Source organism: Barbus barbus (genome assembly GCF_936440315.1).
Source record: "Barbus barbus genome assembly, chromosome: 31".
NCBI lineage: Eukaryota > Metazoa > Chordata > Actinopteri > Cypriniformes > Cyprinidae > Barbus > Barbus barbus.
This window is the reverse complement of record NC_136759.1, coordinates 18,608,253-18,633,641: the sequence shown is the minus strand read 5'-3', so window position 1 is coordinate 18,633,641 and position 25,389 is coordinate 18,608,253. Positions and strand designations below refer to the sequence as shown.

Genomic DNA, 25,389 nt, shown 5'->3' with positions numbered 1-25,389 from the left:
GCGGATAGAAAAGCTCAGTTGGTTGTCGAAAATGTTCTTTGCGGTCCTGGTTGGTGTTAGCATTGTCAACCCCAGGTGCCCAGTAATATTGTGGCCAACTGACAGGTTTGCAGGCATTACAATGAGCGCTGTCTTTGCAAGGTTGAGCTGCACATGGCGCTCCTTCATCCAAGCAGAGATGTCTGAGAAGCAGGCAGAGATACAAGCTGAGACAGTGGGATCATCAGGTTGAAATGATAGACAGAGCTGTATCATTTGCATAGCAGTGGTAGGAGAAGACATGTGTCTTTATGGTCATTCCCAGTAAAGTTGTGTAAATGGAGAAAAGAAGCGGTGCAAGCACTGAACCTTGAGGCATCCCAGGGACTGTAAAGAGATGCCTATGATGAAAGACTGAAGTCTAAAGTACTGTACCTGTGATGCCCAAGTCAGAAAGGTTGAGCATGAGGATCTAGTGGTCAGCAGTGTCAAAGGCAGCAGAAATGTCTAGTAGAATAAGGACAGATTGGAGTTTAAGACTTTAAATAGTCCTGCCTCCCCCTGTTTGTCTGAATTTGTACCGTGTTTTTATTTTATTTTTATTTTTTTGCATGTGTGTTTACTGTTTTAATTCTGAGGGGTTTTTTTACCCGTGAAATGTACCCGAAATGTATAGCAACCTTGAGCTGTAGAAAGGCGCTATATGAACAACTGCTTCTTGCCAGCCGAGGAGTTTCAGCAGGTCAGGATCTTCGAAAAGTGATCACTTTTGATGCAAGACTTGTTGTCAAGTATATTGTTCTGTGAGAGAAAGCAGAAAGCCGATTGAAAAAAACTCTTTCAAGAGTTTTTGACAGAAAACCAGGAGTGAGTGTTGGCTTTTTGAGCAATGAGGTTACTCTACTTAAATGTGGTAGGAAATTTGCCAGTAGTAACGGGTGTTTATGTTGTGAGTCAAAACGGGTTGCATTGTTGGTGAGATCTCTTGTAAAAGCTGGGAGGGGATTGAGTCTAAGACAAGTTGCAGGACGGTGGGCACAGAAGACTTTAGTGACTACTATACTTTGTGAGGGGTGAGATGGACGAGAAGAGAGGAATGTGTATGGATGAAGGTTATCTGTGGGTAAGTGGTGCAGTGTGAGTAAGTGGTTGCTGATGGCTGCCACCTTATTGGTGAAATAGCTGGTCATCAGCAGTCAGAGAAGAGGTGGGAGGAGGTGGATGGGGACAGAACAGAAAGGAGAATGTTGTGAATAGTTTTCGGGTGTTTGAGGTCTTGTTGATTCTCTTTTGATAGTAAATGACCATGGCAATAGAGACACTTTAGGAGAAAGAAGGCAAGAGAGAATGATACTTGCTCAGGCCAGATGGGCCCGTTTTCTCAGCAGCTCTGAGCCACATATCAAAGATGACAGAAGTGATTATGAAATTGCATGTACTTTCAAGTCCTACTTAAGTAGGTCTAAAAAAAGTACACTTAAGTTCAATTGACTGTACGTTTCATGAGCCTATTAGTGTTCTGAATATAAAAGAGGGAAGTGTTTGGCTGCTTGGGATGCATCATCCTTGGTAGTGCTCCTTTGTGACATGTGGTGTGTTGAATGAGTGCTAGCAGTTGGGTTATCCTCCTGTCTGTCATGCTGGCTGTTGGCCAGTTCTCAGGTTAGTCCCTGTTTTAAAAATGCCTTTTGCCTGTTCAATGGTGAGGCTTACTACTATATATATATATACATACTTGTCAGCGCGTGAGTTAGCTGGGAGGCTAAGTTTCGGTAATCTGGCTCTTCTTGGCCATTTTATTTCCCTCCTCCGTGCCAGTGGCTGTGTTTGTTTGTGCTTTGGTGCTTTGGTGTTTTTGTGTGTAAATTGTTCTTGACTTCACTTGTATTGTTTTGTGTGTGGATTTAGGTCTTTAAATTGGGAGGGGTTGGCTATGGTACCCTGTACTGGTGTGTCCACATGGAGTGCTGTGCTTAACATTTTTTTTGCCTTGGTTTTTCACAAGAGTGCGTGTCATGGGTATTGTGTGTGGGGTAGAAATTTGAAGGTCTCTGTTGGCCACCTCCCTCGTTACCTCTTGATTTTTTTTTTTTTTTTTTTTTTTTTTTGTATGTTACTGGTATTGTGTTTGATATGATTTGAGACCTTGTGAAGTATTGTTTTTGTTTTTATTAATTGTATGTTAATAAAGTGATTCTTGTTGCTATTACGGTCTGTATTTTTATGCTCACCCTGCCTTTGGCAATGAACCTGTGTGCCCTTGCATAGGGCTGTTCTCACTTGGTGTATTCCAGGTGACAGTCAATTATAGAATTAGTTTTTACTGGTAACTTCCCTTACCTGACCACTTATTGCCACAACTGCATTTAATATACATTTAAACCACAATTTATTTTAATTAAATCGCATAAAATATGCAATTCATTGCCAAAAAAAAATTCAGTTCACACTTTGTGTACTGTTCTTGAAAGTATGCTAAAGTGTACTTTTTCACAAGGGATCTCCTATGATTTTTGCAGAATCTATGAAGAGTTGTTAATCATGAAATAGGAACAAACCATTTCTTGTTTTTATGGCTCAAATTATAATCGCCAGTGAAATATTAGTATTGTTAAAATGCTATTAAATGTTATACAGTAAATATTATAAAATGGTATTGTTACACTAAATTATGCTAGTGTCCAGTGTCAAACGGTCACTCAAATATTACCCTTGTGTTTACCACCGCAAGGTAAAACAAAGGAAATAAAACCACAATCTTTAATCAGTGAAAATACGAGTCAGTCTGAGCGTGCATAGAATGCAAGCAGCATATACGCAGAGGCGGATGTGAATTCAACAGTTCAAGACTCAACAACTGAGCCATGGCACGTGGAAAACCAACGGTATTTTATATGCAATTTTATTTGCACAAAATTCAGAATTAAAATATATATTTTCTATGTAAAGTTTAAACTGAAACATAAAATATTACAACAGTTAACTTGCTTTATTGAAAAATGGTGCGATTTAGCATCTGTTAGCATTAGCCTGCAAGTCTACGCCTTGTGGTCAGGACGAAAGTTTGTTTGGTTTGACAAACTTGATGTTATCATCGTATGGTGAAAAAAAAGAAACTAATGATGCATCACTGTCTGGTTAGTTTAATAGAAGGTTTCTGGTGAAGTCATTTGCCTAGTTGAACACATTTTAGAAGGAATGGCGGACCGAAGGCAAGACCATCAGCTAAGTGTAGTCCGATGCACATGGAATCAGTGAGGGTTTCTGGATAGTTTAGCATGAATTTTGGAATGCTAAGCTCATTCTTAAGAAATGTTTTAGTTATTGGAATAAATATTGATTCTAGGAAGTTTTTGCTGTATCAGTACTCAACTGGTTTTCTTTTTTCCTTTTCAGTTCCCAGTCCAATGTGAAGACATTGATAAAGTACATAAGTTTGTTATGGTCTTTTAGAATGTAGAATAAAATACTTTATGGCCCTAAATGCTTGCATACTATATATCATTTGTTTTAAATCTGCAGATTTCAGTTCAGTGTCAAGATGACCAATCTGGGTTGAATGCGGAAGTGGTTTATGATGAAAAATCTTTTCCCTTATGGAGGTGCACTCCATTTGTGATTGGGTCATATCATGGGTAAATCTTTTGAAATGTACCTGCACCAAGGCCAGTACCACATCTTATTATGCTTTGTGATGGAATTTGTGCTCTGCTTATGTAAACAGTAAACCCTGTCGGCTTTGATTTGATTGGCCATCTCAATCATTTTGACACTGACAAGCACTGTTAGACCAATGAAGCAGACCAGCCTAAATATATAACTTTTAAACTTTTTGTCATCCTAACAACAAACACAACAATACACGGCAGACAGCAACAATACATGTGCTGTATTAAACAGGTGCTTAGTTTTTTTTATTTATTTTTTTATTATATATTCAAGTATAATTTAGTTATTTTCCCCCAAAATCATATGTAGGGGAAGAGTTTCTGGGCAGAATCAGGAAACAAGCAAGTAAATTTAATATTTAAAAAGGGATAGTTCATCCAAAAATTAAAATTCGGTCATTAATTAACCCTGGTGTTGTTCTAATGCTGTTCTTTCTCTCTCGGGGCCTAAAAGGAGAAATTCTGAATAATGTCCTGCTCATGTCCATTAAATGGATGATGTAATGGCAAAGTATAACAACCAGGCTCAAAAGAGTATGTAAAGTACACAAAAAATAAAAATAAATCACAGATACAATGAGATGCCCACCACATATATCACATGTTCTTGAAGCATGCTGTAGGATTTGGTGAGGAAAACCATAAAGGTAATTAATTATTTAGTCTAAATGAAGTTTTGACCTACAAATAGGGGATTAAAATAACACCAGTGTTAGTAAATAATGACTGAATTTTCTTTTTTGAAATTTTCATAATTTCCTTCTGATTCATGTTTCAACAGCTGCTGGTCAAGTGTGGGATTGATCTGCTGTGAATGGACAAATCAGTGCAACTGCAGGCTTCTCCACAAATGCAGATGTTTTAGGTGCTGAGACTGACAGCGTAACATTCACAGATGGTGAGAAATGGTGTAAAAAGTCCCAATTATCAAAATGCAATATGAAATACTTGTTATTTTTTGGATCAAGACTCAAAAAGGCTATCTGCTTGATCTAGGGATTGTTCCAGGATTCATAGCACCCGATAGCATGGGAAGCAACGTCCATGAGCTGATGCTGAATAGAGATGAACATTACGAAAAAGAAATGCATGTGCATCCAAAGGGAAAGAAGAAAAAAGCTGAGGGAGGGGAGAACACAGCTTCACCATTAAAGAGGAAAAGGATCCAGTTAACATCCGATTCTTATGAAATGTGACTTGATTACAAAGATAGCACTTATTTTCTGTTGATTTAGCATACTGTATTTCTATAAGGTTCAGTAGTTCTAAAACAAAATTTTAACCTATAACTAAATTTCTGTTCTGTCTAAATAAATAATATCTACAGAAGGATAATACAAGCTGTCACTCATTATTGTAAATGCATAACATTATCGTCTTAGTTAAAAGGATCTTTACCCAAACTTCTGTCATCATATGTAATTTCAGACCCATAAGACTTTGGTTAATCTTCAAAACATAAATGAATACATTTTTAATTAAACCTGAAAGGTTTCTATTCCTCAATTGAAAGTCCAGGTAACCCAAAATTAAAAACATCCAAAAGGGCTATAAAGGAGTTGTAAAAAGTATAGGGAGTATAAAGATATAATCACTTTATATGATGAATGGGTTTAATTTAGGCTTTTTATAAACATATAAACATACAAACATAGAGCACGTAACATAACACACCAACTTCTCTTCACAAGACATAGATGTCTGAGAGACAGGCAGAGATACAAGCTGAGACAGTGGGATTATCAGGTTGAAATGATAGATAGAGCTGTATATCGTTTGCATAGCAGTGGTAGGAGAAGCCATGCCTTTATGATCATTCCCAGTAAATTTGTGTAAATGGAGAAAAGAAGAGGTGCAAGCACTGAACCTTGAGGCACCCCAGTGACTCAGTCACATCTCCTCTCTTTGAAACCTTTAAAGATCTGCCTTTGAGGTAAGAATGAAGCAAATAAAATACTGTACCTGTGATGACCAAGCCAGAAAGGTTGTACATGAGGATCTGGTCGTCAAAAACTGTCAAAGGCAGCAGAAAGTCTAGTAAAATAAGGACAGATTGGATTTTAAGGCATTAAATAGTCCTGCCCCTCCCTATTTGACGGAAGTACTTCTGCCTTACCTCCCCACTCGGTCTCTTTGATCATTTGAAATTTGCCTTTTATCCATTCCTAGATCTTGGTTACTATAGGGGGAAGGTCATTTTGAAGAGCTCATATCTAAAAACATGCTTGAAATGTATCTTAAATAATCTGGAATTTGTACTTTCAATGTATGTGGGGGTTTTTTTTGCATGTGTTTAAGTTGTTAATTCTGTGTTTTTTACTTGTGAAATGTACCTGAAATGTAAAGCAACCTTGAGCTGAGAAAGGCAATATATGAATAAAACAGTGTCTTCTTGCCAGCCAAAGCGTTTCAGAAATGATCAGCAGGTCAGGATCTCAGAGGAATGATCACTTTTGAAGCAACACTTGTTGTCAAGTATATTGTTTTGTGAGAGAAAGCAGAGAGCTGATTGAACACACAACTCTTTCAAGAGTTTCAAGAGACAAAAAAGATGGCATTTTGAGTATTTTGATTTAAATGTGGTAGGACATCTGCCAGTAGTAACGAGTTTTTATGATGTGAGTCAAAAGGGGTAGGAATATTGGTGAGATCTCTTGTAAAAGGTGGGGGGATTGCGTCTAAGAGACAAGTTGCAAGATGGCTGGCATACAGGACTTTAGAGACTTGTGTATGGATGAAGGTTCGCTGTGGGTAAGTGGTGCAGAGAACTATCTGCTGATGGCCGCCACCTTATTGGTGAAATGGCTGGCAAAGTAATCAACAGCAGTCAGAGAAGAGGTGGCAGGAGGTGTATGGGATAGAAAAGACAGAGGACTGGTTAGTAGGGGCGAGGGATGCAGAGACCACAGAGGAAAAGCATAGGGAGAGAGTGGAGGTTATCTCAGTTATACCAAAAGCAGGAGGAGACCGTGGTGAGCCTAAAGGCAGAGTTACTGGAGAACTGGAGAGGTAGGAGAGATGTGGTCAAGTAACAAAATTGTTTTCTGGTTACGTATTAGGATGAGGTCTGGCTAACTTGCCTTCTTTCTGTGTCACAGGGGTGTGCTGTCTTGTTAGGTCGAACAAGGCCAGAAGAGCTAGGACAGGGGTGCCTAGTGCTGGTCCTGGAGGGCCAACACACTGCAGAGTTTAGCTCCAACTTGTCCCAACATATACTTACCTGGAAGATTAGTAATCCTGAAAACCTTAATTCTTTTGTTTCAGGTGTATTTAATTGGATTTGGAATGTTTGTACTGTTCTTGAAAGTATGCTAAAGTGTACTTTTTCACAAGGGATCTCCTATGATTTTTGGGGAATCTATGAAGACTTGTTAATCATGAAGTTTGCATGAAATAGGAACAAACCATTTCTTGTTATGGCTCAAATTATAATCACCAGTGAAATATTAGTACTGTTAAAATACTATTAAATGTTATACAGTAAATATTATAAAATAGTATTAAGCTAAATTATGCTAGTGTCCAGTGTCAAACGGTCACTCAAATATTATCCTTGTGTTTACCACCGCAAGGTAAAACAAAGGAAATAAAACCACAATCTTTAATCAGTGAAAATATGAGTCAGTCTGAGCGTGCATAGAATGCAAGCAGCATATACGCAGAGGCGGATGTGAATTCAACAGTTCAAGACTCAACAACTGAGCCATGGCACGTGGAAAACTAACGGTATTTTATATGCAATTTTATTTGCACAATATTCTGAATTAAAATATATTTTCTATGTAAAGTTTAAACTGAAACATACAATATTACAACAGTTAACTTGCTTTATTGGAAAATGGTGCGATTTAGCATCTGTTAGCATTAGCCTGCAAGTCTACGCCTTGTGGTCAGGACGAAAGTTTGTTTGGTTTGAAAAACTTGATGTTATCATCGTATGGTGAAAAAAAGAAACTAATGATGCATCACTGTCTGGTTAGTTTAATAGAAGGTTTCTGGTGAAGTCATTTGCCTAGTTGAACACATTTTAGAAGGAATGGCGGACCGAAGGCAAGACCATCAGCTAAGTGTAGTCAGATGCACATGGAATCAGTGAGGGTTTCTGGATAGTTTAGCATGAATTTTGGAATGCTAAGCTCATTCTTAAGAAATGTTTTAGTTATTGGAATAAATATTGATTCTAGGAAGTTTTTGCTGTATCAGTACTCAACTGGTTTTCTTTTTTCCTTTTCAGTTCCCAGTCCAATGTGAAGACATTGATAAAGTACATAAGTTTGTTATGGTCTTTTAGAATGTAGAATAAAATACTTTATGGCCCTAAATGCTTGCATACTATATATCATTTGTTTTAAATCTGCAGATTTCAGTTCAGTGTCAAGATGACCAATCTGGGTTGAATGCGGAAGTGGTTTATGATGAAAAATCTTTTCCCTTATGGAGGTGCACTCCATTTGTGATTGGGTCATATCATGGGTAAATCTTTTGAAATGTACCTGCACCAAGGCCAGTACCACATCTTATTATGCTTTGTGATGGAATTTGTGCTCTGCTTATGTAAACAGTAAACCCTGTCGGCTTTGATTTGATTGGCCATCTCAATCATTTTGACACTGACAAGCACTGTTAGACCAATGAAGCAGACCAGCCTAAATATATAACTTTTAAACTTTTTGTCATCCTAACAACAAACACAACAATACACGGCAGACAGCAACAATACATGTGCTGTATTAAACAGGTGCTTAGTTTTTATTTTATTTTTTTTTAATTATATATTCAAGTATAATTTAGTTATTTTCCCCCAAAATCATATGTAGGGGAAGAGTTTCTGGGCAGAATCAGGAAACAAGCAAGTAAATTTAATATTTAAAAAGGGATAGTTCATCCAAAAATGAAAATTCGGTCATTAATTAACCCTGGTGTTGTTCTAATGCTGTTCTTTCTCTCTCGGGGCCTAAAAGGAGAAATTCTGAATAATGTCCTGCTCATGTCCATTAAATGGATGATGTAATGGCAAAGTATAACAACCAGGCTCAAAAGAGTATGTAAAGTACACAAAAAATAAAAATAAATCACAGATACAATGAGATGCCCACCACATATATCACATGTTCTTGAAGCATGCTGTAGGATTTGGTGAGGAAAACCATAATGGTAATTAATTATTTAGTCTAAATGAAGTTTTGACCTACAAATAGGGGATTAAAATAACACCAGTGTTAGTAAATAATGACTGAATTTTCTTTTTTGAAATTTTCATAATTTCCTTCTGATTCATGTTTCAACAGCTGCTGGTCAAGTGTGGGATTGATCTGCTGTGAATGGACAAATCAGTGCAACTGCAGGCTTCTCCACAAACGCAGATGTTTTAGGTGCTGAGACTGACAGCGTAACATTCACAGATGGTGAGAAATGGTGTAAAAAGTCCCAATTATCAAAATGCAATATGAAATACTTGTTATTTTTTGGATCAAGACTCAAAAAGGCTATCTGCTTGATCTAGGGATTGTTCCAGGATTCATAGCACCCGATAGCATGGGAAGCAACGTCCATGAGCTGATGCTGAATAGAGATGAACATTACGAAAAAGAAATGCATGTGCATCCAAAGGGAAAGAAGAAAAAAGCTGAGGGAGGGGAGAACACAGCTTCACCATTAAAGAGGAAAAGGATCCAGTTAACATCCGATTCTTGTAAAATGTGACTTGATTACAAAGATAGCACTTATTTTCTGTTGATTTAGCATACTGTATTTCTATAAGGTTCAGTAGTTCTAAAACAAAAATTTTAACCTATAACTAAATTTCTGTTCTGTCTAAATAAATAATATCTACAGAAGGATAATACAAGCTGTCACTCATTATTGTAAATGCATAACATTATCGTCTTAGTTAAAAGGATCTTTACCCAAACTTCTGTCATCATATGTAATTTCAGACCCATAAGACTTTGGTTAATCTTCAAAACATAAATTAATAAATTTTTAATTAAACCTGAAAGGTTTCTATTCCTCAATTGAAAGTCCAGGTAACCCAAAATTAAAAACATCCAAAAGGGCTATAAAGGAGTTGTAAAAAGTATAGGGAGTATAAAGATATAATCACTTTATATGATGAATGGGTTTAATTTAGGCTTTTTATAAACATATAAACATACAAACATAGAGCACGTAACATAACACACCAACTTCTCTTCACAAGACATAGATGTCTGAGAGACAGGCAGAGATACAAGCTGAGACAGTGGGATTATCAAGTTGAAATGATAGATAGAGCTGTATATCGTTTGCATAGCAGTGGTAGGAGAAGCCATGCCTTTATGATCACTCCCAGTAAAGTTGTGTAAACGGAGAAAAGAAGAGGTGCAAGCACTGAACCTTGAGGCACCCCAGTGACTCAGTCACATCTCCTCTCTTTGAAACCTTTAAAGATCTGCCTTTGAGGTAAGAATGAAGCAAATAACAAGTAAGAAATACTTGTGCAGCATGCTGTGCCTTGTCAATGTCCTTGGTTGGTGGACTTCCACAGGAAGACTTACAGGTCTTACCTGAGCTGGTCTTCACACAAAGAAGGTTTCAGAGAAGGACATTTAACATAAATGCATAATATGCATTTAATATAAATTTTATCTACAATACATTTTCATTTAATTGCAAACACCATCTATTAAGTGTCCCAGAAACAACACATTCAGTTCATATTTAAGTATATTATTTTAAAGTACATTCTTTCTCTAAAATTTTCTCTTTTTAAAGTATGCTAAAGTGTTCTTATTGTTCATAAGGGATCTCCTGTGATTTCTGCAGAATCTATGAAGGAGTGCAATATAAAAATTGTGGAACATAATTGAGTAGTTTGAAGTAAATCATGCAGTGTACATGGAAAAAGAGGAACACACTACCATTTCACAATGTTTTTATGCTACATTTACAATAAAGTGGATCAGTGTTACAATCTTGTTCCTCATGTACATACTTTGTACTCATTATAGTAATTACAATAACTAGGTAATAATTAACGAACCCTGAACCTACCCTTAAACCAAACCCTACCCCATATAGTTACATTATATTACGAATACTTTCTTAGGTAAGTACACTGTAAGTACATGTACTGTAAAATATAAAGTGCAACCAAGTTTGTTTTTAAGTTAAACTAAATGATGCTACTGTCAAGTGTCACACTTTGACTGTCACACAAATATTGTCTTTGTGCTTCCCATAGAAAGGTATCAAAAAAGGAAATAAAACCACAGGTCCCACTTTATATTGGGTGTCCTTAACTAATGTGTACTTACATTTAAATTAATTATTTGATACAATGCACTTGTTGTGTGCATACGTACATGTTTTTACATTGTACTTATATTTTTAAAAATACCTATATGTAGTTACATCTGTAATTAATTTCCCTTACACCTTAACCCACCCTTAAACCTACCCATACCACCAAACCTGTCCCTAACCTTACCTGTATCCCACCTCAATAGCAGCAAATGTGTTTTTTTGTGTACATGTGTACATGTAAATGTGTACAATATGACCACAATAAAAACATTGTACTTATTTTTGATGTAAGTACATAGTAGTTGAGGCCACATAATATAAAGTGTGACCAAACCACAATCTTCAATGAAGGAGTGAAAATATGACTGTTATGTCTCAAAATGAGTGTGCATAGAGTGCAAGCAACAATAAGCAAAAGGCAAACCCCGATGCCACAAGAGAACAACAGTTCAGGAAGTGGGATCACTTGAGCCATGACACGTGGAAGACAAAGGGTATTTAAAATGCAATTTTATATGCACAAAATGCAGAATGAGAAGATATTTACTATGAAAAGTTAAAACTGAAACCTACAATATTACAACAATTACCTTCCTTTATTGCCAAATGGTGTATTTGTGGATTTTGACAGTGTGTGAAAGCATGTTAGCATTAGCTTGTGAGGCTGTCTTGTGGGCAGGCCGAAAGTTTGTGTTTTGATTTTAAAACCTGATGTTACTATTTGGTTAGTTTCATTGAAGGTTTCTGTTCAAGGACATTTGCCTAATCAAATATGTTTTAGATGAGATGGAGAACCGAAGGCAGTTACTCGGAAACAGTAGGGGCTTCTGGATTGTTTAGCATGAATTTTGGATTGCTAAGGTCATGCTAAGGAAATGTTTTTATTGAGTCTAATAATATTTGGGTGTATAAGTTCTCCAGCGGTTTGCTTTTTTGATCTTTATTTTTTCTTTTCAGATCTCAGTCCAACATGAAAACACTGTACGTTTGTTTTGGTTTATTAAAATATAGAATATAAAATCTGCTTAAACACCTGCGAACTATAATGTGTTGAAACTCTTTGCAGATATCAGTTCAGTGTCAGGATAACCAATTCGGGTTGGATGCTGAAGTGGTTTATGATGACAAATCCTTTCCCTTACGGAGGTGCACTCCATTTGTGACTGGGTAAACCTTTTGAAATGTATCTAATACACATTGTATTATACAGACATTCAGTTTTTAGCCTTTTGATTTTTTTGAAAATTATTTGTAGGGGAAGAGTTCCTGGGCAGAATCAAGATACTGGTATGTACATCTAATACTATACAGTACAGTTCAGGAATTTAAATTTAGGCAGTTTTTACAACCAGATGCTGCACAGCGTTGTTGCATCTTGAAACTCTTTTATATATATGACTTTTATATATATTTTATATATATATAATTCCAAGATGGTGGATGCGTCAGTGTGTCTGGAGCGCTCGAATGTGGCATCTACCTATACATATCTATGATGTCAGCACTTGCTCACACACAATCTCAAGAACTAGCACAGAGTAATGGCCGAGCTCAACAGATGGACTAAATAATAAATGACCTTTAATGGTTTTCTCACCAAATACTGTATGCTTTTATATATTCTCTCATTGTATCATTCTGTGATACTTTTGTATGACCGATAGTTTGACACTGGTCCCTATACACTGGCATTATATCTTCCATATAATGGATGCGGCCGGTACGTTTTTCAGAATTTCTCCTTTTGGGGTCTGAAATATCAAGTTTATACCTATTGAAGTGCTGCTGTAAGCTATTAGTATTTCTAGAAATTAGTATATACTTAATAAATGCTATAAAACTATTAAGTGCATGCTAATGCATTAACTATTGTTAACATTAATTGTAAAGTGCTGCCATCATATTCGCTCCTCAATGCTTCCGCATCTTTTACTGTATATTGTGTATATGTGTTTTTGTGGTAAACATTGTTTCCATCCATTCCATGTTTTCTCAGCTGCTGGTGAAGTGCAGGAATCATTTGCAGTGAATGGACAAACAAGTGCAACTGCAGGCTTTTCTACATCCGCAGATGCTTTGGCTGCTGACAGCCTAACATTCACAGATGGTTCGAAATGTCCAAAAAGTCCAAATTATCAAAATGCAACATAAAATACTTCAATCTTGATATTGTTTGTATCAAGACTCGATAACAAAAAGTATACCTTCTGTAGGGGTGTCTCCAGCATTCATAGCCCCTGATGGCATGGGAGGCAACGGCAATGAGTTGATGAACAGAGATGAACGTTACGAAAAAGAGAAGTGTGTGCATTCAAAGGGAAAGAAGAAAAAAAGGAAGGAGAAAAAAAGGAAGGAGAGAGAGAACACAACTTCACCAAGGAGAAAAGGCATCCAGTCAGCATCTGATTGTGGTGAAATGTGATTTGATTAGTAAGATAAATTACACTTATTTTCAGTTTATGTAGCATATACTGAAAGCTTTATAAACTTCTATAACTCTAACGTTCTGTACTGCTTTATAAAATTCTATAACTCTAACTTTCTGCGCTGTACTGTTTAAATAAATAATACAAAATGACAATACAAGTTATCATTCATTATTGTAAATGCAAAAGACTATTGTCTTAGTTCACCCAAAAATGAAAATTCTTCATCAGTCATCATTTACTCACCCTGATGTCATTCCAAACCCATTAGACGTTGGTTAATCTTAGAAACATAAATTGAGATATTTGAAATTAAACCTGAGAGGCTTCTGTCCCTCCAATGAAAGTCCAGGAAACCAAAACATAAAAATATCCAAAAAGGTTATAAAGGTGTCATGAAATTATATGAATCAGGCAGTTTAAGTCTAGTGAAGATATATAATCGCTTTATATGACGAACAGATTTAATTTAGGCTTTTATTCATATATGCATACATAGATAGAGTGGTAACATGGAAGCTCGTGCACATCACACGCTAAAACAAACCTCAATGCTTTTCATGCATTACACACAAACTTCTCTTCACAGGACATGAAAGTGAGTAAATGATGACAGATTGACATTTTTGGACTATCACTTAAAGAACTGAAGCTATACCATACAAAACGCCAGCAAAACAACGAGACTGCAAATACACACGTGAAATTGAGTGGAGGTGATGAGTAATGATAATTCATGCATAGTGAATGAAGAACACCAGTTGGGGATGAAAGCTTTGTTTCATTGTGTCTCAGTGTCGCCAACTAATTTTCAGGGGAAGTTGTTAAAGGAGGGTTGATTTGTTGCTATTGACGTCATTACGTAATCATGACACAAAATTGTGTCACTGCATCAAATCCCAGCAAAAATATATATTTTATATATGCTTATATTTAGATTTGTTCATAAAATAATGCAAATACATCATATAATATTACGATATAAATAACTGTATTTTTAAACAACATTGAATTCTTAAACACTTACATGTTTTTGAACAATTTGAGTTTTTTTTTAAGGTATTTAAAGTAAATTTAAGGTAAACTATACATTCTGAACAATTATAATTTTACGCAGTGTATTATTGGTTAGATAGTGTGCTACACTCCAAGAAGAGCCTGTAAAAACAGGGCACAATCTACTATGTTAATATGAAGGAATTTGTTTTTCACAGGGTTTTTTTTTTCTTCTATTTTTTTTACCTGCATGTTAAATTGCGCGTTGTATTTTGTGTTTTTGGGTTACAACGGATAATGGATAGCAGGTATGTCCAGGAAAATTACTAGTATCTTTTCCATTTTTCTAGATAGGGCCTATTTTTTCTTACAGTGTACTAACTGATCAAAAAGGTACAAGCTAACAAGGTGTATCATAAATGAACAATGATACAATGATTCAGTGATTATTATTATTAAATTGAGCAATTACAAAGAGCAGCTAACTTAATGTGTTGTGTGTAAACATCTTTGGTTTCCTCTTTTTGTGTAATTTAGCTGGAAAATGTGTCTCTTTTTATCGTTTGAGTCTCTTATCAAAAGTTGCTAAAAGTTGCCAAATAAATTTTAACAATAGCTCAGTTTGTTGCTAGGTGCTTTTGGGGGAAAAAATGTTGCTAGGGTAGTCTGAAAAGCTGCAACACTGGCAACACTGGCCCTGTGTTCCATTCGGAAGGGCTCATCCCTATGCCCTAATCCCTTCAAAGGGTTTACCCTCCGGAGTGAGAGCTTCGAAGGGTTGAAGGGTGTAGGGGACCAAACAACTGTTTCTTGAAGTGCCCTTCTGCGTAATCATCCCGTGCCCACACGGAGGCGCCGTCATCATGCAAAGAATCTGCGCAAAGGATCATGGGAGCCCGAAGTGTCCATCAGTTGTACCCTTTGAAATCCTTCATTCCAAAGGGCCTTTTGAAGTGGCGAGTTGTGAGCACTTCGGTTTGGAACGACCCTTCAATATGGCGGCCATGAATATGGCGGCCGCTCAGCTCTGTAGTTGCTTTTTTTAAAACTCTCACAATGACCTCTAGTGGCCAGGAGTGAAGACAAATAAGTCTACTGCATTGATCAAGCATTACAAGTTTCAGCAAACACATTATCAGTCGTACTATGTTTTGCTTAAAATCAAATGCATTGTCTTCTAAATGTTTTTTCCTCAGCATCAACAGTCATACAATTTTTGGTGTGTGGTGGATTTGTGAGTTCAGCTGTGGTTCATAATAATGTAGACCTCTGCTATGAGTACATAGCCAAAGATATGAAGTATTTTTTGGGTGGGCCACAAAAATTTGAATTTTGTATATTCAAAATGCGCATGGATTTCGAATAGTTTTCAGAAAAGTTTTTTTCTCCCACCAAAACAGAAGTGCTAGTTTGACTGATATGAGGAAATGTGCACAAGATGTCTTAAGATTGTGAGACCTGATTTTAACACATGGTTGACTGGGTCAGATTGTTGTGAAGTTGGGTGGTATTTGTGAAACTAACTAAAATAACTAACTGAGCAAAACTCACTCCAAGCTACACTAATTAAAGTTTTTAAAACATTATTTGAACAATATAGATCTGTATTTTCAGAGATTATATAAGGATATCTGTAATAGAGAAGAAATGTCTGTAGTAAATGTGCAAAGATCTGCACGGAGTGTGTTACAGATCATGACTAGTCAGCTGTAACGACTTCATTTCATTAGTCATAACTAAACCGTAAATGCAAAACTGGTTTTGACAGAAGAACAAAAACAAGAAATGTAAGAGTCCCAGCCCTTTTATTTGCATCAGCTTCAGTGGAAAACATCTGCTGTTTGCAGAAATGATTGAAAGACTGAAAGAGCACTGGGAATATTTCAAGCAGCACAGTTTCTTTTACACTGGTTGGATATAAAGAGTTAAAGATTACATCTGACATGTATCTGATAAACTGACTGAGGAAATATTTTTTCATGCATGTCAGAAAGGATGTATCAACCAATTCCACACCATAAAAGGAACCAGGGAGACTAACACTGAACAAACATCTATCCTGAATGGACATAATATAAGTGAACTTTATAAAATCGAGTGAACTTGTAAGTTTACAAAAAAAAACAAATATATATATGTACAGGTATAAACTAAACTTGTAAACAGGAATGGAAGACTGTCCAGATCATGACAGAAGGTAGGAGAAAACTCAATGGCAAATACTTCTTTTTGAATTTTGTTTTTAAAACATTATTTAATGATTATAGATCTGTATTTTCAGAAATTATATAAGAATATCTGTAATAGAGAAGAAATATCTGCAATAAATGAGCGACTCTGCACGGAGTGTGCTACAGATTATAACAGGTCAGCTGAAATGCCTTAATATCATTAGTCATAACTAAAACCATAAATGCAGAACTGGTTTTCTCAGAAGAACAAAAACAGGAAATGTTACAGCCCTTTTATTTGCATCAGCTTCAGTGGAAACCATCTGCTGTTTGCACAAATGACAGACAACAGGCTGAAAGAGCACTGGGAATATTTCAAGCAGCACAGTTTCTTTTACTCTGGTTGGATATAAAGAGTTAAAGATTACAGCTGACTGATAAACTGACTGAGGAAATATTTTTCCATGTATGTCAGAAAGGATGTATCAACAAATTCCACACCATAAGGGAGGAACCAAGAAGACCAGCGCTGAACAAACATCTATCCTGAATGGACATTATTTAAGTGAACTTTATAAAATCGAGTGTGCTTTTTATAAGTTCCCAAGAGAAAAATAAATTCTGTTATGTACAGATAAACTAAACTTTTAAAAAGGAATGGAAGACTGTCCAGATCGAGACAGAAGGTAGGAGAAAACTCAATGGCAAATACTTTTTTTTTTTATTTTGTTTCAATTAATTTTGTTTTATTAGAATATGAGAAGATGTCACGGATTTCTTTCGTGTTATAAAACAATGAATTTAAAGTCATCTAGAGATGGGAAGCAAAACGTTTAACACGCCTCAGTGCGTATGACGTAATTTTGTGCGTAAAGAAAATGGTTCCAGATAGAAAATTCAACATGTCCCTTGCAAATGACCCAGACATAAAGGTAACATTTTAATACAACCATGAAGTCTTAAAAGTTTTTTTTTTTCAAAATAGGAGGAAGAGTAGGCCTGTTGCAAATCCTTTCTTAAATGCATGTATGGAAATGAACTGTTTTTCACCGCTGCTTACAGTGTCGCACATGGCGTACACATGACCCTGTTTGTCAACATTTTCTGTTCACCGTGCCGCTTAGTTGATCATTTTTAGTCTTAAAGTGGTAACAATTGCGTTCAATGCTTGTCTTCTCTACCGCTGCTTCAGAGGCCTGATTCATGGAGCCATTTTGTATGTCGCAGTTGTAGTCAAGATGAAAGTCATATAGCATTAAATATCACACAGTGGTTTGAGTCAGTCGAGAGAATTGTATTAGTCACCTCTTCTTCATTCTGGATTTACAAAACCACAGTTATGACTGGAGATCCACTCTACTGACCACCTGTATAAAATGCTAGCGCAAAATTATTAATAATTGTCAAATGTTAAAAAAGTTTATTCCATTCGGTTCATTTCTTTCTCTTTTTTTTAATTCTGTAGTAAAGTATCCCAATGTATATACTTCAAAGCATAACATTAGCTACATATATTGCGGAACAGACAAAAAAAAGGGGGGCATAAGGCGGGGGCGACTGGTGACGGTTTGGGGTGTGGTTGGCATTATAATGCATTTTAATTGTACCAAATCCTTGTTAATGTACTACATAGAGTCTGCAAGATTGTGCAGTCTTTTTAAATGTGCCTTTGTGCTATTTAAACATTATTATTTGTTGCCATTATATTCTTAAGTTGCGTTACATTTAGCGAATGTTTGCAGGTAAAATCCAGTCATTCCAATAGTCATCCACGGAATATCGGATTTCACAATGCATTCAAGTTGGTCATGTGAATTTTCTGTGCTGACCATCAGTTTTGTTTTTTTAAGTCCCTTTTGTGTAATCTATGCATCATACATCGCTATACTATTAACATTACACAAATTTACTTTTTTTGCCTGCAAAATTTTGCAGATATTTCTTTAATGTGACTGTGACTTCCAAAGCCCAAGAGAACACATTTATTTAATGACATATATCTGTGCTTTCATTAGCTATTGCAGGTCAAAGTAAAATCCTTTCAATGTGTTGGACAGTTATTACATTAATACTGAAAAACAAACCCAAATTCCATAAACTGTAAATTTTGTGTTTTATTAAAGGTTTCCATTCAATGTCAAGATAATCCGTATGGATTTAATGGCGTGGTGGTGTATGGAGATGAAACCTGTGGCATGACCACAGGATGTATCCCAGATATGACTGGCTACAATCAATACCTAACTAGGTAGGTCTATAAAATAAAATAAAATAAATGAACCTGATGCAAGCTACTCTACTAACCATAGTACCATCATGCATTGCAAATAGTTCTTTAAAGGAATGTTTCACATTAAAATGAAAATTTGCTGAGAACGTACTCATCCTCAGGTCATCAAATTTGTAGATGAGTTTGTTTTTCAGAGGATCTCTCTCCAAACTCATCTATATCTTGGATGGCCTTAGAGTGAGAAAATTTTTAGCAAATTTGAATTTTTGGATGAACTATTCCTTTAAAGACTGCTACGCAAAAGGCTAGAAAGAAATTATTAGCTTTCTGAAAATTTGATTTCCATATGGACTTTTTTTTTTTTTAAATGGAACTTATTTTTTATTTGTATTTTTTTATTTGCAACAGGCGTGGAAATGGCTTTAGTGCTGGAGCCATTGACGCAGACCATCAGAGTAATGGTACAATTTTCATTTATTTATCTGTTCATTTTCTAATGACTTGAGAAACACCATCTAATGAGCTCTTAGAAGTGTCTTTTCAAGTGTATGTCTATTCACTATTTATTGTAATGAACACTTTGAAACCACATTATCTGTTCTAAATCAGCTCGGGCATCTCGTCCAATGCTGACAGTGAATGTTGCAGTGACTGTGTCTGCTATATCGGCCCGAATGGACACTCGCATGCAACTAGGAGGTCGTCGCTCAGACCCACCTATCACTGAAGGTGAGACATAAGACGTATTAGTATTTCTGCAAAGTGATATAAGATTTAGGACCACCAAATGCAAACCCACTGCAGTATGGCACATTATCTAATGATGAGACAAATGCACTGATTGGTTCTCCTGGTTGCTGCAGGTTATGCATTAGTACCTATTTATGGATGGGGAGGTAACAGGTCTCAGCTTTGGGATCAAGATGAACAACCCGAGGAAGAGGAGAGGAATTTACGTCTGAAGCAGAAGAAGAAAAAACCTAGAAGCAGGAGGAGGAAAAGATCCCACCATTCTGGTCATTAAAGGGCTAAAGATCTGACCAGCATGTTTCGAAGATCAAACCTTTATAAAACAATATTCATAGGAATTTCTCTGTTTTGTTATTTTTGGTTTACATATTTTTAAGATGCGGTCACATTTACCATTTGGCAATTTTTTTGCAGGCAAAGTCCAGTCATTTCAATAGGAATCCACACAAAAGTTTTACCCATGCAGATTTTTGGGTTCAAGTTGGTCAAGCAAATTCATTACTTGGTTTGAAAGTGACTTCTGAGTTGTGATTCAAACATTGCTACACTAATGAAAATGGACAATGTAGCTTTTTTGCCTGCAAAATTCCACTAACGTTAGAAACACAATTAAAACTTTATGAACTGTATTCTCTAGCTTCTGCTAACTGCCATACACGAGTTCACGAGAGAGCATCCAGCGGATGATGTATATCACACTAAGCCTTAAGTGAGTTATGAATCAACAATACACAACATATTGTATAGAGAAATTTAAAAATGTCCTCCCTAAATGTTCAAATAATCTCCAGAAATGTGTCCTACTTGGTAAAATCATCCCGACCCAGGTTTTGCACAAGCAGCAATTCAAATGTCACAGATAAATATTCAAAGACACATTCTTTAAAAACTGTTGAAAACTTAAAAAAATTAAATAAGAATGATAACAGTTCTTCACAAGTTTGAAGCTTGTTACTCAGACTTGTTACTCAAAATAAGTCCGTAATGTCACAGCTATGCTTTGTTAAAGAGCGCACAATGAAGATGAAAGGTTATATATGGGGCTTTCATCCAACAAGGGTAAATTCAGGCTTTCATCCAACAAGGGTAAATCCAAACACAATGTAGCACAGCAACATTCAAGACATGTAGACATAAGACCAGACAAACTCAAAGTGAACATACAGGAACTTACTATAAGTACTCAGACCAAACAAGGACAATTAACTAGGGACACCTGAACAGAATAATACATGCAACAAGGAAACGGTGCAAAAAGGAAAACGAGGTTCAAATTAACAGAAACCGTGAAAGAGTTATCATTATAGTATACTTCTCTCAGCTCCTCTCAACTCTGGAGTCTGCTTTTTTTAACCTCTCAAATAACTCACAATGACCTCTAGGGGCCAGGAGTGAAAAATAAGTCTAAAACATGGATTACAAGTTTCTGCAGCATAAACATTGCAGTCCTACAATCTGTTTTTCTTAAGATCACATGCACTGATTTCTAAATGGTCATACTGTTTTTGATGTGTGATGGATTTGAGAAGATCAGCTGTGGTTCATAATTCAGCTGTGGTTCATAATTACGTATAGGCTACCTCTGCTGTGAGAACATAGCTAAAGATATGCTGTATTTTTAGTGTGCCACAAAAAGTAGAATTCAAATGTATTTATTCAAAGTAAATTCAAAATGTATTCAAATTAATCAAAATTTGGTGTATTTAAAATGTGCATGGATTTCGAATAGTTTTCAGAAAAGACCCCCCCCCCCCCCCCCCTCCCTCAAAACAGAAGTTGTTGTGCATGTCTTAAGTTTGAGAAACCTGAACCTGGTTGACTAGGTCAGATTGGTGTAGAGTTGGGTGGCATTTGAAATCAAAGTGAAACTAACTAAATGAACTAAGTGAGCAAAACTCACTCCAAGCTACTCTAATTAAAGTTTTTAAAACATTATTTGATGATTATAGATCTGTATCTTCAGAAATTATATAAGAATATCTGTAAAAGAGAAGAAATATTTGTAGTAAATGTGCAAAGATCTGCACCAATTACATTACAGATCACAACAAGTCAGCTGAAACGCCGTACTGCAAATCATAAAACAAAGCACAAACTGGTTTTGCAACTGGAATGAAAACAGGAACTGTACACTAAGAGTCCCAGCCATTTTACTTTCCTTCATTCTCAGAGGAAACCATCTGTTGTTTGATGAAATGACTAAAAGAGTAAAAGAGTTCATATTTTTTCTGTATTTTGGAAAGGATGTATCAAAAAATTCCACACCATAAGGGAGGATCTGGGGAGACCAACATGGAACGAACATCTATCCTGAATGGACGTAATCTTTATTACAAGTTTACAAGAGAAAAACTATATAGAGGTATAAACTAAACCCTTAAACACGAACGGAAGGCTGTCCAGATCCAGCTACAGTATGAGAACTTCCAGATATACGGTTTGGCACAGAGGGTAAGAGAAAACTCAACGGTAAATACTTTATTAATTTTGTTTCATTAGAATATGATCAGATAACATGTGTTTGCTTTGTGTTATAAAACAATTTATATAATGTCATACAATGCCAGGGAAAGGTTAGATGTTGGGCACGTCTATACGTCATGTTCCACGTGACCTGTCGTTGTGTTGGCAGTGTGGCAATATGGCTACCCAAACAGCCAAAAACAAGGTCAAATTTTTAAAAAACCATGTAGTCCTACAGTCCTAAAAGAATAACAGGAATGTTGCAAATGCTTTCTTAAAGGCATTTGAACCGTCTTTTAACATTAGATGATTTCGATGTCATGTCGAGCACATTGGTTGTGCAGTACACAACATTTTCTGTTCACCGTGCAGCTTATTTGATCATTTTTAGTCCCTGTGTAATGATTAAAGTGATGACAACTATTGTGTTATCTGCTTGTTTATTCTACTGCTGATTCTGAGGCCTAATGGAGCCTAGTTAAGACGATAGGGGTTAGTCATATTGCTTTGAATACCAAATAGTGGTTTCAGTCAGTCGTAAGAGCTGTACAGTATCAGTCATCTCTTTATCATTGCAGCTTCACAAAACCACTGTTATGACTGGCAATCCACACTATTAACCAACTGTATAAAAAGCTAGTGCAAAATTATTGTTAATAATCATCATCTCCTTACAAAGACTATTCCATTTAAATTACATTTCCTATTTTATTTTAACTATTCGTTTATTTTTTAATTTTTTTGCTATGATGTCTTGGATGTTGCAATTATCATTGCATGCACAAAAATATTTCTCTGTAATAATTGGGCCTCAAATATTAAGAGGGTTTGGTTATATTGTACGTCATAATTCATAGAGCATTTAATTTTTAAATGTCTGTCTTCAATCTCTTTAAATGTGTCTTTGTGTTATTTATACATTATTGTTTTTTTGCCTTTATGTTGTTAAGGTGCATTACATTTACCACTGTTCTGCACATTTTTGCCGACAAAATCCTGTCATTTCAACACAAACCCATGCAATAGCAAATTTTCACAATGGATTCAGGTTGGTCATGTGAATTCACTGTGCCGACCAACAGAAACATGTTTTTTTTAAAGTCTCTTCTGTATTGACAACAGTTAATTTAACTTTTTTTGTGCACGCACAATTTTGCTGACATTTCGTTAATGTGACTATGACTTCTAAAGCCCAAAAGAACACATGTAACATTAACTTAATGACATATTTTTTGATTTTCATTAGCTATGACTTGTCAGAAGTAAAACTCTCTTAAATGTTATTACATAAGCACTGACATAGGCTGTAAATTTAAAGGCTTTGTGTGTTTGTGTTTTATTAAAGGTTTCCGAACCGTGTCAGGATAATCCGTATGGATTTAATGGTGTAGTTGTGCTTGGAGATGAAACCTACGGCATGCCCACAGGATGTATCCCAGATATGAGTGGTTATAATCAATACCTAACTAGGTAAGACTATGAAATTAATTGAAAGAGGTGAATCTGATGCAGACTACACATCCATTGCAGGAACAGATCACCTAAAAATACAAATTTGCTGAAAATTTTCTCACCCTCAGGCCACACAAGATGTTAATGAGTTTTTGAGAAATTTGAGGAAATGAACAATATTATGGATAGAGTACTTGAATTTTACCTGGAAGCAACAGTTGAAGTGCTAATTGTTAAAGGGTTAGTTCACCCAAAAATGAAAATTAGCCTGTGTTTTACTCACCCTCAAGGCATCCTATAGGTATATATGACTTTCTTCTTTCAGACGAATCCAATCGGAGTTATATTAAAAATCGTCCTGGCTCTTCCAAGTGTTATCATTGCAGTGGCTGGATGACTCTGTTCAACAGTCCAAAACACGTCAAATAAAAGTGCGTTCATCCATAATAATACGTGCCTGACACGGCTCCGGGCATGAATAAAGTCCTCCTGAAGCAAATTCATGCATATAACGCTTGAAAGAGCCAGGACAATTTATATAACTCCGATTGGGCTAAAATTCATTTTTGGGTGAATTAACCCTTTAATTATTTGCTTTCCAAACTTTTTTTTATTTGCAACAGAATCGGAAATGGCTTTAGTTCTGGAGTCATCAATGCAGACAGCTGGAATGATGGTAAGATTTTTATTTATTTATCTGTTCATTTTCTAATGACATCATCTAATGAGCTCTTAGAAGTGTCATTTCAAGTGTATGTCTATTCACTATTTATTGTAACGAACACTTTGAAACCACATTATCTGTTCTAAATCAGCTCGGGCATCTCGTCCAATGCTGACAGTGAATGTTGCAGTGACTGTGTCTGCTATATCGGCCCCAATGGACACTCGCATCCAACTAGGAGGTCGTCGCTCAGACCCACCTATCACTGAAGGTGAGACATAAGACGTATTAGTATTTCTGCAAAGTGATATAAGATTTAGGACCACCAAATGCAAACCCACTGCAGTATGGCACATTATCTAATGATGAGACAAATGCACTGATTGGTTCTCCTGGTTGCTGCAGGTTACGCATTTCAACCCGTTTATGGATGGGGAGGTAACAGGTCTCAGCTTTGGGGCAGATATGAACAACAAGGGGAGGAGGACAGAAATGTACGTCTGAAGCAGAAGAAGAAAAAAGCTGGAAGCAAGAAGAAGAAAAGATCCTGCCATGCTGGTCATTAAAAGTGCTAAAGATCTGACCAGGATGTTGTTTGTATAGCAACAAAGAAAACAAAAAAGTGTTGTTGTTTTTTACTAAATAAGCTGCTTTTTCATGCTTTTTTTCCTAACTGCAGTGCTAGTTGCTGTTCACACCAAGAATGAAAACTATAATGATGACTACTAATTCTATGAGAAGAGAGTATGTAAATTGAGATAACAGGATGGAGCAAGAGTTATCAATCATTATTGTTGTGACTGGTCCTTTAGTAGAAATGGGCATTTATTAGCTATTGTTTAAATCGGTACAGTCTCCTTAATGCAAAGTATTACTGAATTCGTTTCACATTTGTGTAAATTGAATTTGAGGATTATTCATTATTAATAAATATTAAGTCAGTGTCTTTTAAGTCAATGTTGTAATTCTTCAGAGACGGAATAATTAAAAGTTTAAATGTTTGACTAAAGCCAATGGATTTAAAGCTAAATAACAGATATAGGTCAGTGTCTATATTAAAAACTAATTGACAGATTAGATCAGCCTGCTGCTAAACATATACATCATCATTAGCAAGAAATCCATTTAAAAAAAACATACTTACGATGATGATCTGGTGGGATAGTGATAAAACCGAAAGATCTGGGCAGTAACCCTAAAGGTTGTACTAGGACACAATAAGATAAAATAAGCTTATCATACACTTAGGGGGCTGTATGAACTGTAGGGTATTTTTTTGGGGGGGGGTAAAAATTAATTGCACTGT

At 36.0% G+C, this 25,389-nt stretch overlaps 3 protein-coding genes across 10 annotated transcripts; all 3 read left to right on the top strand.

Annotated features, from left to right (window-relative positions):
- Nucleotides 1–11,334: 11,334 nt before the first annotated feature.
- LOC306850974 (uncharacterized protein) lies at nt 11,335–13,489 on the top strand. The gene is made up of 6 exons (XM_079386958.1): nt 11,335–11,425; nt 11,889–11,912; nt 11,998–12,098; nt 12,187–12,218; nt 12,928–13,038; nt 13,145–13,489. Exons 1-6 carry the CDS (start codon nt 11,405–11,407, stop codon nt 13,351–13,353), a joined length of 498 nt encoding a protein of 165 aa, XP_079243084.1. The 5' UTR covers nt 11,335–11,404; the 3' UTR covers nt 13,354–13,489.
- Nucleotides 13,490–17,295: 3,806 nt separating this feature from the next.
- On the top strand, nt 17,296–20,441 carry LOC306851649 (uncharacterized protein). The gene is made up of 5 exons (XM_079388055.1): nt 17,296–17,456; nt 18,648–18,772; nt 19,163–19,215; nt 19,364–19,483; nt 19,618–20,441. Exons 1-5 carry the CDS (start codon nt 17,403–17,405, stop codon nt 19,776–19,778), a joined length of 513 nt encoding a protein of 170 aa, XP_079244181.1. The 5' UTR covers nt 17,296–17,402; the 3' UTR covers nt 19,779–20,441.
- A 260-nt stretch (nt 20,442–20,701) lies between these two features.
- On the top strand, nt 20,702–25,088 carry LOC306851648 (uncharacterized protein). 8 transcript variants are annotated; one of them, XR_013782527.1, is made up of 7 exons: nt 20,702–21,955; nt 22,918–23,015; nt 23,313–23,437; nt 23,548–23,720; nt 24,043–24,095; nt 24,235–24,354; nt 24,489–25,088. XR_013782527.1 is itself a non-coding variant. In XM_079388053.1 (5 exons), the coding sequence occupies exons 2-5, from the start codon at nt 23,385–23,387 to the stop codon at nt 24,647–24,649; spliced, it is 387 nt and encodes a 128-aa protein (XP_079244179.1). In that variant the 5' UTR covers nt 21,616–21,955; nt 23,313–23,384; the 3' UTR covers nt 24,650–25,033. The 8 variants fall into 8 exon arrangements, 3 of the variants coding, with proteins under 3 accessions (XP_079244179.1, XP_079244180.1, XP_079244178.1); XR_013782528.1 differs by lacking the exon at nt 22,918–23,015 and having other exon boundaries at nt 21,595–21,973; nt 24,069–24,095; nt 24,489–25,033; XR_013782529.1 differs by lacking the exon at nt 22,918–23,015 and having other exon boundaries at nt 21,608–21,955; nt 24,069–24,095; nt 24,489–25,033.
- The last annotated feature ends 301 nt before the right edge of the window (nt 25,089–25,389 follow it).

What these genes read in the sequence shown, in the direction of transcription:
- LOC306851648 (XM_079388052.1), top strand. Translation starts at nt 22,083, where the DNA reads ATGTTGGGCACGTCTATACGTCATGTTCCACGTGACCTGTCGTTGTGT. An exon ending in CCCAAACAGCCAAAAACAAG is followed by an intron (nt 22,173 to 23,312) that starts GTCAAATTTTTA and finishes GTTTTATTAAAG; the next exon opens with GTTTCCGAACCGTGTCAGGA. An exon ending in AGACCCACCTATCACTGAAG is followed by an intron (nt 24,355 to 24,488) that starts GTGAGACATAAG and finishes TGGTTGCTGCAG; the next exon opens with GTTACGCATTTCAACCCGTT.
- LOC306850974 (XM_079386958.1), top strand. Translation starts at nt 11,405, where the DNA reads ATGACACGTGGAAGACAAAGG. An exon ending in TGCACTCCATTTGTGACTGG is followed by an intron (nt 12,099 to 12,186) that starts GTAAACCTTTTG and finishes AATTATTTGTAG; the next exon opens with GGGAAGAGTTCCTGGGCAGA. An exon ending in CAGCCTAACATTCACAGATG is followed by an intron (nt 13,039 to 13,144) that starts GTTCGAAATGTC and finishes TACCTTCTGTAG; the next exon opens with GGGTGTCTCCAGCATTCATA.
- LOC306851649 (XM_079388055.1), top strand. Translation starts at nt 17,403, where the DNA reads ATGGTTCCAGATAGAAAATTCAACATGTCCCTTGCAAATGACCCAGAC. An exon ending in TACAATCAATACCTAACTAG is followed by an intron (nt 18,773 to 19,162) that starts GTAGGTCTATAA and finishes TATTTGCAACAG; the next exon opens with GCGTGGAAATGGCTTTAGTG. An exon ending in AGACCCACCTATCACTGAAG is followed by an intron (nt 19,484 to 19,617) that starts GTGAGACATAAG and finishes TGGTTGCTGCAG; the next exon opens with GTTATGCATTAGTACCTATT.